We start from the raw sequence: 14,198 nt of genomic DNA on the forward strand, positions 1-14,198 counted from the left end.
GGTGGGAGTTTCTTCATTAGGAGAGTAACTGACTGATGTGTCTTAGACAACCATGAGTCTTTTCACCAAGGGAAGACTAAGTCACTGAGGTAGGAGTTTCTTCATTAGGAGTGTAATTGACCAACATGACTTAGACAGGTGTGAATCTGTTCACCAAGAGAAGACAAAGATGGAATACCTGTCCTTCATGGCCCAGCTCCAAAATCTGGTTGAAGAACCAAATATTTCAACAATGACCAACAAGATAAACAAACCAACGATTTCTGTTAGTTTTGCTGTGAACTTGACACGCTTGGGAGGAGATAAACCTCAACTGAAGAATTGTCTCTATCCTGTTGGCCTGTGGGTGTGTCCAGGGGGCAGTCTCTGATTGCTGGTTGATGTGGTCTCCACTATGGGCAGTATCGTCCCTAGGCAGGTGGTCTGAGTTGTCTCACAAAGTTAGCAAGCCAGTGAGAAGTGTTCCTCCGTGGTCTCTGGTACAGCTCCTGCCTCCAGGCTCCTGCTGTGGACTTGATGGTGGACTGCAACCAGCAAGCCAGATAAACCCTGCCTGCCCTCCAGTTGCTTATGGTCATGGTGTTTATCACAGCAACATAAAGCCAATGTTATGAAGGGAACATAAATGCTGAGTCTGGAAGCCATCCAAAGAAACACACGGTCTTCGGGACCATGGTCCTCTGTCAACACCATGCCCTCCCGTCCCTGTCACATTCTCTGAAAACAAAATGGGACATAGTTCTCAAGGGTGCATGTCTTCCTAGTATTAATTACAGAAAGAAGTCTTTAACTCAGTCCAAATTCCTGGGTTGTCTGGTCAACTTAAAAAAAGTATCTTTCTAATTAGCATGCAAAGCACTGGGCTTCTTGGTGGCATTTTTCAAACAACTTTGGTTTTAAGTGATTTCTCCCCATTTCTTCCTCATCTCCCTGCCATCTTTGTATCCTTCTATCCCCAGTGGCCCCGTTGCTTTCCTGTTCTTCCCCAACCCCTTCTTCAATACCTCTTTATCCTCTCTTGTGTTTCTCCTTTTGAGTTTCATAGCCTATATGCACACTCACACCTCCTTATATATATATGAACATTTATATGTAATATATATGTGATACATATGTTATATATATATGTAAGATATATGTAATATTTGCCTTTCTGAGTCTAAGGTACATAACTTAGCAGTCAACTTTCCAGGGTCACTTTTTTTCTTGAATACTTTAGGATTTCATTTTTTCTTGAAGGCCAAATAAAACCTAGTCATGTATGGGCCACATTTTCCCGTATCCATCATCTGCTGATGGGCATCTGTGCTGCCTCCACTTACCTGCTGTTGCCAGGAGAGCAGCAGTGAACGCCGAGGTACAGGCCTCTATGGTAGGATGCAGGGTCCTTGAGGTGATGCCCAGGAGTGGTATGACCGGGTCAGAGGGTAGTTCTAGCTTTAACTTGTCAAGGGCCCTCCATGTTGGTTTCCACAATGGCTTCACTAGTCTGCACTCCCACTAGCAGCAAGAACGAGTTCCTCTTCCCCTACATCGTCACCAGCGTTTGCTGTCTATATCCTAGCTGATCACCACTCTAACTGGGGGAGACGGAATCTCCAAATAGTTTTAATTTGTATTGCCCTGATGGCTAGTGATGTTGAACCCTTAAAAAAAATACTCACTAGCCATTTGTGTTTCTTCTTTTGAGATCTGACTGTTTATTTTAATGGTCCATTTATTAGCTGGCAGGATTTTTTTGGTATTTAATTTTTGTAGTTCTTTATTTATCCTATATACTAACCTGTCTGAAGTATAGCTAGTAAAAGCTTTCCCCCATTCTGTAGTCTGTTTGCTCTAACGTTGTTTTTTTTTTCCTGTGTAGAAACTCTTTTTCTTAGGCTGGTTGTCCCCCTTTAAATCAATTAGTTAAGTGATGGGGACGAGAGTCACATTAGCGTGACAACCTAAGCCAAGAAGTCAGGTCAAGAAATAATGGGCGCACCTTTCTGTTTTTGTGAGGGCTCTGAATTTCTTTGTTTTCTGCCCTTCGTCTTTTCTCCTGGGTCAGAACAACTAGGTCTAAATTAACACTAATGATTTCATTAATATTTTAAAAGCATACCTTGAAAGTCAGTGACTAAAACCATCTGACTTGCAGAATTTCTTCTGTAACTTGTCCATGGTTTTCTCTTTGCTAACAGGTTTCTTTAAAAGGTGGGATTTTGCAGTAAGTGAGGCTTGGATGAGCAAGAGTAAGTGGCTTATGAAGACTTCAGTGTGTGTGTGTGTGTGTGTGTGTATGCATCTGTGCGTGCACATGTAAGCATGTGTACCCTCGCAAGTGTTGGAGAAGGCAGTTAGTGTGTATTCAGAGAAGCAGAATTGCTGTCCATGTAGATTCCCAGTCTAGACATGGGTACTGGGACACCAGATGATGCCCGGGAGGGACTCTCCTCAGAGATCACACGTGCCAGGCAGGGTCAGCTGATAGCATAGAAACTGTACTCATCTGTATGACTTTCTGGGTTTACCAGACAGGGAGTCGTTAGGAATACCGTCTATATGCCTTCAAAATGGCCTCCCAGGTTCTGGGGGGTGGAGATGGCTCAGTCAGTAAAGTACTTACTTTGTAAGTTTGAAGATCTGGATTTGATCTCTAGGACTCATGGTAAAGTTGTAGGTATGGGGGCATGTGCTCGTAATCGCAACTCTGCGGAGGTGGAGACAGGAACATCCCTAGGGCTTGCCAGTCAGCCAGTCTAGCTGAATTGGTGATCTCTGGGTCAAGGAAAGGCCTATCTCTAAGGAAGTAGACAGTCTTCTGAAGTTGTCTTTGACCTCCAGACATGCACCCTTGCCCACATGAACATAGACAGACACAGAGAGATACGTAGAACTTGGTAGAATATCAGAGCAGCTCCATCCTTTGAGCTGGAGCCAGTCTGATTCTTCATGGGCAATTTGGCCTCTTTGAACAGCCATGGTTTCATAGGCATCTTCCAGGTCTCACTCAGTCAGTCAGCGATGGTGGTGTGAAGGCGGAGTGAGAGCTTTAAGACAGCTGTGTCATGTGTGCAATAGAAATTCTTAGTTTTCAAAACCCGAGATGGAAAAATTACAGAGTGAAGCTTGCAGGGGGTCATTTTCATAAACGCTCAAGTTCTTCAACCTGAAAGATCTCAGACTCTTGACAGGCTGACTTAGAATAGCAACAGATCCAACAGGCATTCATTAAGAATCTCCTGCAGTTCCTGGAGGAGTTATTAGTGGAGACCTAGATATGTTTTTCTTTGTTTGAGGCAGGTCTCGTGTAGCCTAGGCTGCCCCTGAACTCATTATATAGCTGAAGATGACCTTGAACTTCTGATTCTTATTGTTTCCAATTAGAATATAGACTGTGCTACCATGACAACCTGCTAGACTTAAGAAAAACAAAACAAAACAACAAAAATCCCAAACCCCAATGGTGTAGGAGGTCCTGTCTATTTGTTGCTTTCATTGGTTGAATAAAGAAACTGCCTTGGCCTTTTGATAGGGCAGAAATTGGGTGGGTGGATTAGACAGAACTGAATGCTGGGAAGAAGGACAGACAGGCAGATGCCATGAACCTCCTGCCTGAGATGGACATAGGTTAGAATCTTGCTGGTAAGCTACAGTCACATGGTGATACAGATTTAATAGAAATGGGTTAATTAAGATGTGAGAGTTAGCCAATAAGAGGCTAGAGCTAATGGGCCAGGCAGTGATTTAATTAATACAATTTCTGTGTGATTATTTTGGGGGTTAAGCTAGCTGGGCAGATGGGATGGAAAGCAGGCCCTCTCTCCTTCAACACCCCAATAACTACAACTTGACAAATATTTGGAAATTTGTTTGTAAATCATTAGTTACAGTCCTTAAGTAATATTTAATGGTTATTATATCGCAAATGATACATATTGCTTATTTTTATTTTTGTTTTGAGACAGGGTCTTGCTATGTAGCCCAAGCTGACCTTGAAGTTATAGCCCTCCTGTTTTTAGCCCCCCAAGTGCTGGGACCACTTTACCCAACTATGCACTATCCTTTAAATTTTTTTTATTTGTATTTTTATTGTTTGTGTGTGTACACTCACAAGGTCAGGTGAGTGCAGTTGCTGCGGTGGAATAGAACTCAGGTCACCAGCCTTGTCGACAAGCATCTTTCCCCACTGAGCCATCTTGCCCACCCCATACTGTTCTTTTCACACAGCGTCAACTTACCTTAATATTGAAACTTTTGTTTTTATTAGATTTTATTACATTAGCAGTAATGGGGGAATTGGCAGGGGCTGTAGTTTAGTGGTACAGTGCTTGCTTCTCATGCCTAAAGGCTTCAAGTTTGACTCCCCAGTACCACAAACAGGATCCAACTGCATACAGTGTTTGGCTCTGTGGTTGGGAGCACATTTAGCAGCTGTCTGTAGTTCCGATACCAGGGGAACCGACACCCTCACACAGACATACACGCAGGCAAAACACCAATGCAAATAAAATAAAAATAAATAAATCATCAAGAAAAAAAATTCCAGTTGACACTAACTAACTTTGCTCTTTTTAAGGAGCGACGAAAATTTGGTCCCTTGGGATGGAATATTCCCTATGAATTCAATTCTGCTGACTTCTCGGCCAGTGTTCAGTTCATTCAAAACCACCTCGATGAGTGTGATATTAAAAAGGTGAGTGGAATTGTTGGTCTTTTTGTCTGTTTGTTTTCTGGTTTTTCATGACAGCTTATGACATGGAGTGAACTAGCTGAGGCCTCCCTGAGACCCACTTTCAGAGGGACAGGTACTCTAATCGGCTGGTCCACTCAACTCCCCTCCCCTAACCCACACGCTCATATTTTGTTCCCCTCCCCTGAAGGTGTCTGCCAGTATAATGATAAAACTATGTGCTTCAAAAATGCAATCGTGTCCCTAATGCCACTCCTGGGCCTCAGAGGGCCCCACGAGAAGTGGGGTGACATTAGTTGGGCCTGCCTTTTTTGACCTTCTTCCTGCTACCCAATAAGGCAGTTCTTTTTGTCTCAAGTCCCCCTTCACCATTAAAGAAGATTTACTTACGTGTCTGTGTATTCAAGTGTGTATGTAGTGTACCGAGTGTGCAGTGCCCTTGGAAGCATGAAGAGGACATTGGATCCCCTGGACCTGGAGTTGGAGATGGTTGAGCCACCATGTGGGTGCTGGGAATCAAATCTGCATCGTCTGCAAGAGCATCAAGTGCTTGTAACAGCAGAGCATCTCTCCAGCCTCCCACCCCTCTCCGTATTTTCTGGTACTGGAGATTGAGCCCAGGGCTTCACATACCCTCAACAAATGCTGCATCACTGAACAGGGTTCCCAACCATGAAGTCTTTTCTTAGTTTATTTACTTATTTGTTTGTGTATTGTGTGTATGTGTGTGTTATGTACATGCCTGAGCGCAGGCATCCATGCACCACGGCACACATGTGTAGGCCAGAGGACAATTTTCAGGAGCTGGTTCCCTCTTTTCAGCTTGTGGGTCCTGGGGTTGGAACTTGGGTCTTCACATTGGGTCCCAAGTGCTTTTACACGCTGAGCTTCAAGAACCTAGCTCACTTCTTAATTTTCAAGTTCAAGTATATAAATAGCAACTAAAAAACCTTTTTGGGAGTCTTGGGGATTGAACTTACAGCCTTGCACATGCCAGACAGTTTCTCTACCACTGAGCCATACGTCATCCCCAGGAGTTACTTCTAGTAATGGTTACAAATCATCAAGGTATAGACTTCCCATTCTCCATGGTGCTTCTGTAAGCATGTTTGACAAAGGTGTCACCATTATTCCCCTTTAACGGATGGGTGACTTCCTCGAGGTCACAGAGCTGGGAGTGCAAGCCTGGTTGCCTCTCTGCTCACAGGCTGCTAAGGGTTGGGAATCTTCTTTTTCAGGATTGTAGGTAAGTCAGTGAGACTTTCAGCCCATTTCCTCCCTGAAGTCTTGGTCTCTGAGGAACAGAATTAGCATTTTATGAAAACACAGTGCACAGTGTGGAGCAGAGGTTCCATAGAGACCACTTTTACTCTGTCCCCCTCTTCCTGCCCACAGTAGGACTGCCGGATAACTTAAGACACTGAGGTGACATCAGGGTTCCAGTGAGCCGTGATGAATGCTCACCTGGGGTGGACAGAAGTTGGAACCAAACTGTCATTTTCTCCTGAAATGACAAAAGGACAGTAAATTAAGACCGTGGCAGTATGATGAAAAATGATATTGTATGGGTTCATATTCTGCAGTTATTTATCATGTCAGCATATACAAATTATAGCTGCTTTGGAATGGTTGCTTTGAAAGGCAACCAAGCTGAAAAATGGAGGTTTAACCAATGAGTAAATAAAAATAAGAGTCCAAAATCCGTAAGCATCTGCACTTTTCCTTTACTCTAGTACATTGAGGTTTGTTTTTTTTTTAAAAAAGACTATGAATAGCAGAATTATATTGCTAGTATAAGATTGCTAAAAAATTAATGACTACATCAATGTGGCGTTAGCTTATAGAACGAGACAGCACAGGATTGCCTTGTGGAAAAGTCTCGGGAATAAATACTTTCCTGTTTGTTCTCTTACGGATTCTGGAAATAATCTATTGCGAAGAAGGAACATTAAAGCGCCCCTTCCTTGATCTTGTTTCTTTCCTCATTAGGCGTCCCTCCCCGCCCCTCTGTAACAGCATGGCATTTCCTGTAATGCGTGATGCAGGTGATTACAATCACAGCAAGGCAAATACTGCCTTATTTTTCTAGTTGATGTAATCCGCAGTCACCTTCTCTTCCAGTGCTTAATACTGTAGATTTTTCTTGAGTGGTTCCAGCCACATGGTCGTGAGCTATTCCTATGAGATAAAGAATAATTTCCAGTGCAGCAATTTGAGCTTCATTCAGCGGCTGTGATAAAAACGCTCTTCCTGGAAGCGACCTGGGGAGGCTTGCTTGGTTTACGCTTGCAGGTCACTGTTCATCATTGAGAGATGTCAGGGCAGGAACATGGAGGCTGGAACCATGGTGTAACACTGCTTGCTAGCTCACTCACTCGGCTCCTGTGTAGCTGGCTTCCTCACACAGCCTAGGGATCCCTGTGTAGGGAATAGCACCACCCACAGTGGCCCCTCTTAGAAATGCGCACAGACCAACTCCATGAAGACAATTGAGGCTTTTTCCCCCTCAGTGCTTCTAGCCGGTGTCAAGCTGACAGAACGTTAATTAGGACAACAGCCTAGCTGGCATTCCCTTTTCCAGAACTTTCCTATAGTGCTAGGCCCTGAGTGTTCTCACTGCAGTGGATAATCCTCCCTTCTTTCTACCACAGGGGGTATCGTGGAGTACAGTCCGGTACATGATTGGAGAAGTACAGTATGGGGGCAGAGTGACTGACGACTTTGACAAACGGCTACTTAACTGCTTTGCCAGAGTAAGTCCAATTTGGGAGGAAAATGTGTGGAGATAAAGTTCACGGTGTTTTCCTTTGAAAAAGATGTTTCGGTTTTAATTATGTACATGTATGTGCACGTGGCTGTGTGTGGCTATGTGCATGTGAGCATGGGTATCTGTGAGGGCCAGAAGAGGGCATCAGATATCCCGGAGCAGGAGTCACAGGTGTGTGTGTGTGTGTGTGTGTGTGTGTGTGTGTGTGTGTGCTGGACCCATACTCCAATGCTCTCTACTCCTGAACCATCTCTCCATCTGAGAAACACCTTTTGTTTATGATGGGCGTGACTAATTTGGCGGTGGACTATAAAGGGGAGATTCTTGTGAATAGTATTAGGCAAGAACCCCTTCTTTCTACCATACTGCCCTCATGTACAATGTTAACTAACTACCAGCCATCTCACAGGGCTCCCCAAGATTCTCATGTCCATCTTCCCACTGCCCTTGCTTCATAGTCTCAGTTCTCCAGAACCTTCTGAGAAAACTCTGGCCATCTCTCTGTGCCTCTTCCTCTTGAGTGCAAGACACAACTTGACTCCAAGGCTAAAAATAAGAGCTTGAGGAATGCATTATAATTTCAGTGTTTTCTGTCAGAATAAAGTACTGAGAATGCAAGGAAGGGGTGTTGGGGTTCCTGTCTTTCCCTCAGTAAACTCCACCTAGATCCCAGGAGTAAGTATTTTCTAGAGGATATTATTATTCATATCCTGTATATGATAGGAATATGATATATGCAATGACTTTACCATGAAGGATAAATAACATAAATCAACAACCACTGGACATAAACTCTTCTTAAATCTTCTTATGTATTAAAGAAACAATATGTGTTTGCCTATGGGGAAAATCAGATATGTGAATATTTACAGTTATTGAAGTCTTTATATTAGGACCTCTGTTAGTAATTCTGCTTCAGCAAAGTTTCTCCTTCTACTCTTCTCCCTCCTTCCTCCTCCTTTCCCTTCCTTTTCCTCCTCTTCCTTCTTCCCCCTCCCCATCTTCCTCTGTTTCTTGTTGGTGTAGCATAATTAAAATCACAACAAATCTCTTAGGAGCCTGTTCTTTTCCAATGAGAGACAGAGAGTGGGTCTGGTGGGTAGGGGAGGTGGGAGGAACTAGGGGGAGTAGAGGAGGAGAAACTCTAATCAGGATATAATGTATGAGAAAAGAATCTATATTCAACAAAACGAAAAAAGAAAAAGAAAAAAGATAGAAAAAGTCATAATAAACTGCTGGGAAAGTTTGGTAAACTGGAGGTAGACCAGATAGCCATTTTTTTTTTAACTCTTTAAGTTGCACATGGAAAATACCAAGTATTGACAAGGATGTATAAAGGTAGGAACGCCAGTGCTCAGCAGTTAAATAGGGACAGACCTTCCAGAGTGCAGCCTGGTGATACTGGCTGAAAACAAGTACCCAAGCGAAATAGATATCAGAACATTTCAAGGAAAGACCCACAGATGTGTAAGTACCAAAATGTTCATGGTGACATTGTGTGTGGGAGGTGAAGGCAATTACCACAGGCAGTTTTTTTTCTGGAAAGAGACTGACATGGACCTCTCTGCTCAGGTTTCCCATTCCTTCCAGGTTCTCCCATGTATGACCTGAGCTGAGACAGCACCCATCTGCCAGGGCAGTTCTGGGAAGGGTTTGTACTGTGACACACAGTAGCCAGTGCTCTAGCAAGCTGGAGAAATAAGTGCCTGGGTCCTGATGGAGGATGAGATAGTGCCTCACAGCATCCTAAGGCACAGTGGCTTCCGCGGCTCAGCCTCTTGAGGCACAAGCCAGTAGTTCTTATCTTTTCTCAGCTCCAAGATGTAACTGCTGTCCAGACTGGAATTCTGCTCCCAAGTACAGGTCCCAGACATGTTCTCAGAACAGATACTACCCGTAGCATAGTTTGAGGTGTTGGGAGGCAGCTTCTGCATCCGCTGGGGGAAAGACGAGTTACTGGTGGTGGTGTAAAACACAGAAGAAATGGTCTATGTGACAGCCTGCAGAGATGGTAAAACATTTGTTCAGTGAAGCTGGAAAACATAGAAAACGGGATCTATAAAGTAAGCTATGTATATTTCACAGGGAGAAATGCATATCAGAACATACATTTAAATAGTCACAGAAAGAAGGAGACTGTAGGTGTATATCAGAGCTGAATAGAGAAATACCGAACTAAAAAGGAGACTAATGTGTAAAAATAATAAATATGGTATATGAAGAACTTAACTCTGTGATTGAAATTCAAAGGAAAATATGTCTTAGTCAATTAACTGTTTCTGAATAATTGTAAAAGTACTTAAAGTTTGGAGGGTTTTAATACTTAATTTTTATTTTTTAAATTATGTATATATAAAGGGATGGAGAGATGGCTCAGTGATCATGAGCATGTGTTGCTCTTGCAGAAGCCCCAAGTTCATTTTCCATTACCCACATGGTAGCTCACAACTGTCCCTAACTCCAGTTCCAAGGGTCATGGTGCCTTCTTTTCACCTCCATGGGCACACATGTGGTGCAGGAGCCCTTGGAGGTGAGAAAAGAGAGCTGGGGAGTTGGATCCCCAGGAACTGGCATTAAAGGCTGTTGTGGGCCATGCTATGGGTGCTGGGAGCAAAATCAGGGTACTCTGCAGGAGTATCAAGGGCTTTGCCACTGACCCATCTCTCCAACTCCTTGTTTTTCCTTTTAATTATGTGGTGTGTGTGTGTGTGTGTGTGTGTGTGTGTGTGTGTGTGTTTGAGTGCAGTGACCAAGAAGGCTGGAAGAGGCATGAGATCTCCTGGAACTGGGACAGTTGCACACTAGATCCCTTGGAGCTAGAGTTACAAGCAGTTGTGAGCCCGTAATATAGGTGTTGGTAAGTGATTTGGGGTCCTCTGGAAGAGTAGCAAATGCTCCTAAACACCGAGCCACATCTCCAGTTCCCCTGGACAATATTTTTAAGTGTATAAAACATGAAGCTATCACATGTTATATTCTCACGGGCGCCCTACTCCATGTTGGGAATTGAACCCTGGGCTGTGCTCCCAGCCCCTCCTTATAGGAATTCACTCTAGGCCCTATTTGTGTGAGGTATTTGGGCACCCTGTGTTTATCTCATGCCTGTACCGCTCGCTTTAATGGATTCTGCAAACAATACCTATATTGATCCACACATGCATATGCCTGTTGGTTTGCTTGCTGTCCTCACGTCCCCCCACCCCCTCCTGGTAAAAGGAAGGCATTCCTTGGGACAGGTATGAGTGCAGATGGAAGGGACGGCTAGGTATAACGGGGGAGATGGGGATATTTTCCTCTGACTTTGTCTCCCCTCAGAGTGAATAAGCAGTGAGGGTCTCAGCTGTAGGGTGACAGCAAGAAATTTTCGGATGCTTAGAGTGGGACGATAAGGTGTTTGTAGCTGTCTAGAAGAGCAAGGGAAGAGAAATGAGACCCTGAAAGATGTCCTCCACCATCCACTCTGGATCTAGCTCTTGTAGACCATATCTTTTAAAGGCCCTGCCACTTCCCAGTGGTTTCATGGACTGTGGTCAGTCTAGACCCAGATTATAGTAGCTGTTTTCCTTTGTACCTGCCCAAATCTCTGTGATGGTTTGCATGAGAAATGTCCCGTGTCCCCAGGAAATGATGCTACTTGGTTTTGAGACCTTTAGAAGACACAACTTTGCTAGCAAAAGTTCGTCACTGGGGTGGACTGGGAGGGTTTATTACCTGACCACACTTCTTGTTCTCTGTCTCCGCACCCCTCTCTTTCTGCATCCTGTGTATGGATGAAGCGTGATCTCTCTGTTTCCTGACGACCATACCAGCCTCATGTCCTTCTACGATGCCTTCTCCACCGTCATGGACTCTATCTCTCTTTGGAACAATAAGCCAAAACAAACCCTTTCTTTCTTAAGTTACTTTTGGTCAGGGTATTTCATCATGACAGCAACAACAAACGAGAGACTACGGTAGAACAATTCCATGTAGATCTCATATTTCGTACTACATGTATTAGTAACCTCTGCATAGTCTCTGTGTCTGGTGAACCTTGGCGATATGTGTGTGTCAAATTCGCATACTTGGGTGTGTCAGATCCGATCTGAGTGTGTCAAATCTGATGTGGGTGTGTCAGATACGATCTGAGTGTGTCAAATCTGCATACTTGGGTGTACATAAAAAAGCAATGGGAAAGCGCAGGGCTAAGATTCACTCTACTTCTGTGGCTGCATGTCATCTGGCCCCTCGGTGCGGTCCTTTGTTCGATAACAAATGTGCCGTGGACCCACAGCCTTCATCCCAGGATATGTTCCTGTGACTTAAGCCACCCACGTCACTAAAGAGCTCATTTGTCTTCATGATGACTATATACACAGCGCCACCTTCTTTAATAACTTGAAATCGCTCCCCAACTCTTAGATTAAACTCCGCTCACTGCCCCATGTCCAATCATCCATCAGAGAACCCTCCTTTCTTTCCCTCTCTTCTCCTCCCCTCAGTATTTTCTCTACTCTAGCCTTCATGGCTTCTGTCAATCTATCTCACACTTTGGCATCTGATACTCACTGGTGTGCCCACAGCCACCCACCCAAGTCCTAAGTGCTCTAGACAAAAAGGAAAAGAAAAAGTCTCTTCTTGGAGACTTGTCTTCAAAACTCGTCCCTGATAAGCCCTTGCCTATATCCACCTGGCCATCCTCCCTCCTGCCTTAAGCCCTCTGTGCCCTTTGCTTATTTTCATGCCCTTCTGGCTCTTGCCTCAGCGCACCTCGTATTTGGAAGGTTGTTGTTTCATAACTGGCTTGTCCCTCTACCAGGTCACAAGATCCTTGAGTGAAAGGACTGCATGTCTCTCTCCTTTGCGTTCTGTTCTGGTTCTGAGCTCTGTACCATGCAGGCAGGGACTGAATAGAGTGAAGCTGAAGCAAATAGAGCCACGGAGAAAACCGGGACACAGTATTTCAGAATAATCACCGGATCTAAAAAGAGCCGCAAACACTGATGGAGGGACACGGCCAGAAACAGTGGGCTTGAATGGGCAAGGCACAGCCCAGTCTCCTCCACCCTCACCCTGCTTCCGTTCTTGTTCTGTTACTTCCTTCCCTACTAGGAAAATCACCCTCTTAGGTACCAAAGTTGTCGCCTCAAACCAGCTCAGGCATTCAACATCTCTTTTTTCCACCTTCTCCAAAGAAGTCTGTTCACACCAAGTGTATATTTGTTCTCTCACCGTTTTGTTGCGGATAATCAATCAATTCATATGGAATGAGAAAAGGGTGCCTTCAGGCTAGCAACAATGGAGGCTGGGCAGTGGGTGCATTTGCTTCTGGTGCCCAGGGACAGAACTTAATTAACAAAGGAAGCTCTGGGTGGGAGGGCAGGTGCTGAGAAGTTCCTGTGGCTGTGCCCTTGGTGCTTAGCATCTGTGAGTGAAACTGTGTAGACGTAGCACCAAAGAAGAGCCTTGCCTAGGGAGATGTGAGGCCGAGGAGGTACTCAGGGGCCCTCGTGGCTGCAGGTGAACCAGAGGCAACCAAAATACTCTTGTGAAATACACTGTGAACTCACCACGTACTTCAGCATGGCCTTGAACTTCCGACCCTCCTGACTCTACCTCCCAAGTACTGGCATTACAGAAGTACACTGCCACGCTGCATGTAAGCCACGCTGGAGACGGAACCCGGGGCTGTGTGCAGGCTACACGAGGACTCAGCCAACTGAGTTGCAACCCATCTCACTTCCTCCACCGTTTATGGTTTTCTCTTTTCAGTACTGAGGAGCGAACTCAGGGCTTCCTTCAAGCTAAGCAAGTGCCGGGCCTCTGAGCCCACTTTCGGCCATGCCCCACCCTCAATGCCCTGGCTGGATCTCCTCTTGGGTGCCAACCAGAGTCTTGCCTAATTGTTCCTGTGCAATGGGAAAGCACAGGGCTAAGATTCACTCTGCTTCTGTGGCTGCATGTCATCTGGCCCCTTGGTGCGGTCCTTGTTTGGATAACAAATGTGCCGTGGACCCAAAGCCTTTATCTCGGGATATGTTCTTGCAGCTAACTTAGGGCCTCTCTTTTGTAGATTATCTTTTTCCTTCCTATATGTGATAATTATTACACTGATAGTTTTGTTAAGATGCTTCCAAAACCAACAGTAAAGACAGACAGACAGACACACACACACACACACACACACACACACACAGAGACCCTATTAAAATGGAAATAAGCCTCCTCTTCTAATCTTCATCAATTTTCTTTTATTTTTCTCTCTCCCATATAGGTCTGGTTCAGTGAGAAGATGTTTGAGCCCTCATTCTGCTTTTACACCGGATATAAAATTCCCGTGTGCAAAACCTTGGACCAGTATTTTGAGTACATCCAGTCTCTGCCATCCCTAGATAACCCAGAGGTCTTTGGGCTCCACCCTAATGCTGACATCACGTGAGTTCTGGGCACTTTTTTTTTCTCTTTCTCTCTTTTTTTAATTTGAAGGTGTCATTTGTAACTCAGCCTGGCAAAGACTATGCATTTTCATTTTCTCTGTTAATCTCTCTCCTTTCCCTTCTTTTTATTTTCCTGTGAAAAATAGTGTTGCTGCCTGTCTTCCAATTACAACTCTGTCACAACTCAGCCTGCCCTCCCCACTGCCCTCCCTCACGAAAGCCCGATGGCCTGGTGTTTATGGCAACTCGAAAGCTGTAATTTACGCGTTGATTACTTCTCTGTCCTGTCATGAAGCCAGTTATTGTTTTATTTTAATCGATGCTCTCTATTGATAGTCGT

The 14,198-nt window shown here is 44.5% G+C and overlaps 1 protein-coding gene across 2 annotated transcripts in view; it reads left to right on the top strand.

Annotated features, from left to right (window-relative positions):
* Nucleotides 1-14,198, top strand: part of Dnah8 (dynein axonemal heavy chain 8) — a 240,644-nt gene that overhangs the window by 191,993 nt on the left and 34,453 nt on the right. For both annotated transcript variants that reach the window (XM_041634704.1, XM_041634705.1), the window contains 3 exons: nucleotides 4,562-4,678; nucleotides 7,327-7,428; nucleotides 13,696-13,856. In XM_041634704.1, coding sequence (XP_041490638.1) covers nucleotides 4,562-4,678; nucleotides 7,327-7,428; nucleotides 13,696-13,856 — 380 coding nt within the window. The remainder of the gene's footprint in view (nucleotides 1-4,561; nucleotides 4,679-7,326; nucleotides 7,429-13,695; nucleotides 13,857-14,198) is intronic.

Source organism: Microtus oregoni, unplaced genomic scaffold, assembly GCF_018167655.1.
Source record: "Microtus oregoni isolate MIOR12 unplaced genomic scaffold, Mior012 000046F_ref0000063, whole genome shotgun sequence".
In the NCBI taxonomy this organism is placed as follows: Eukaryota; Metazoa; Chordata; class Mammalia; order Rodentia; family Cricetidae; genus Microtus; species Microtus oregoni.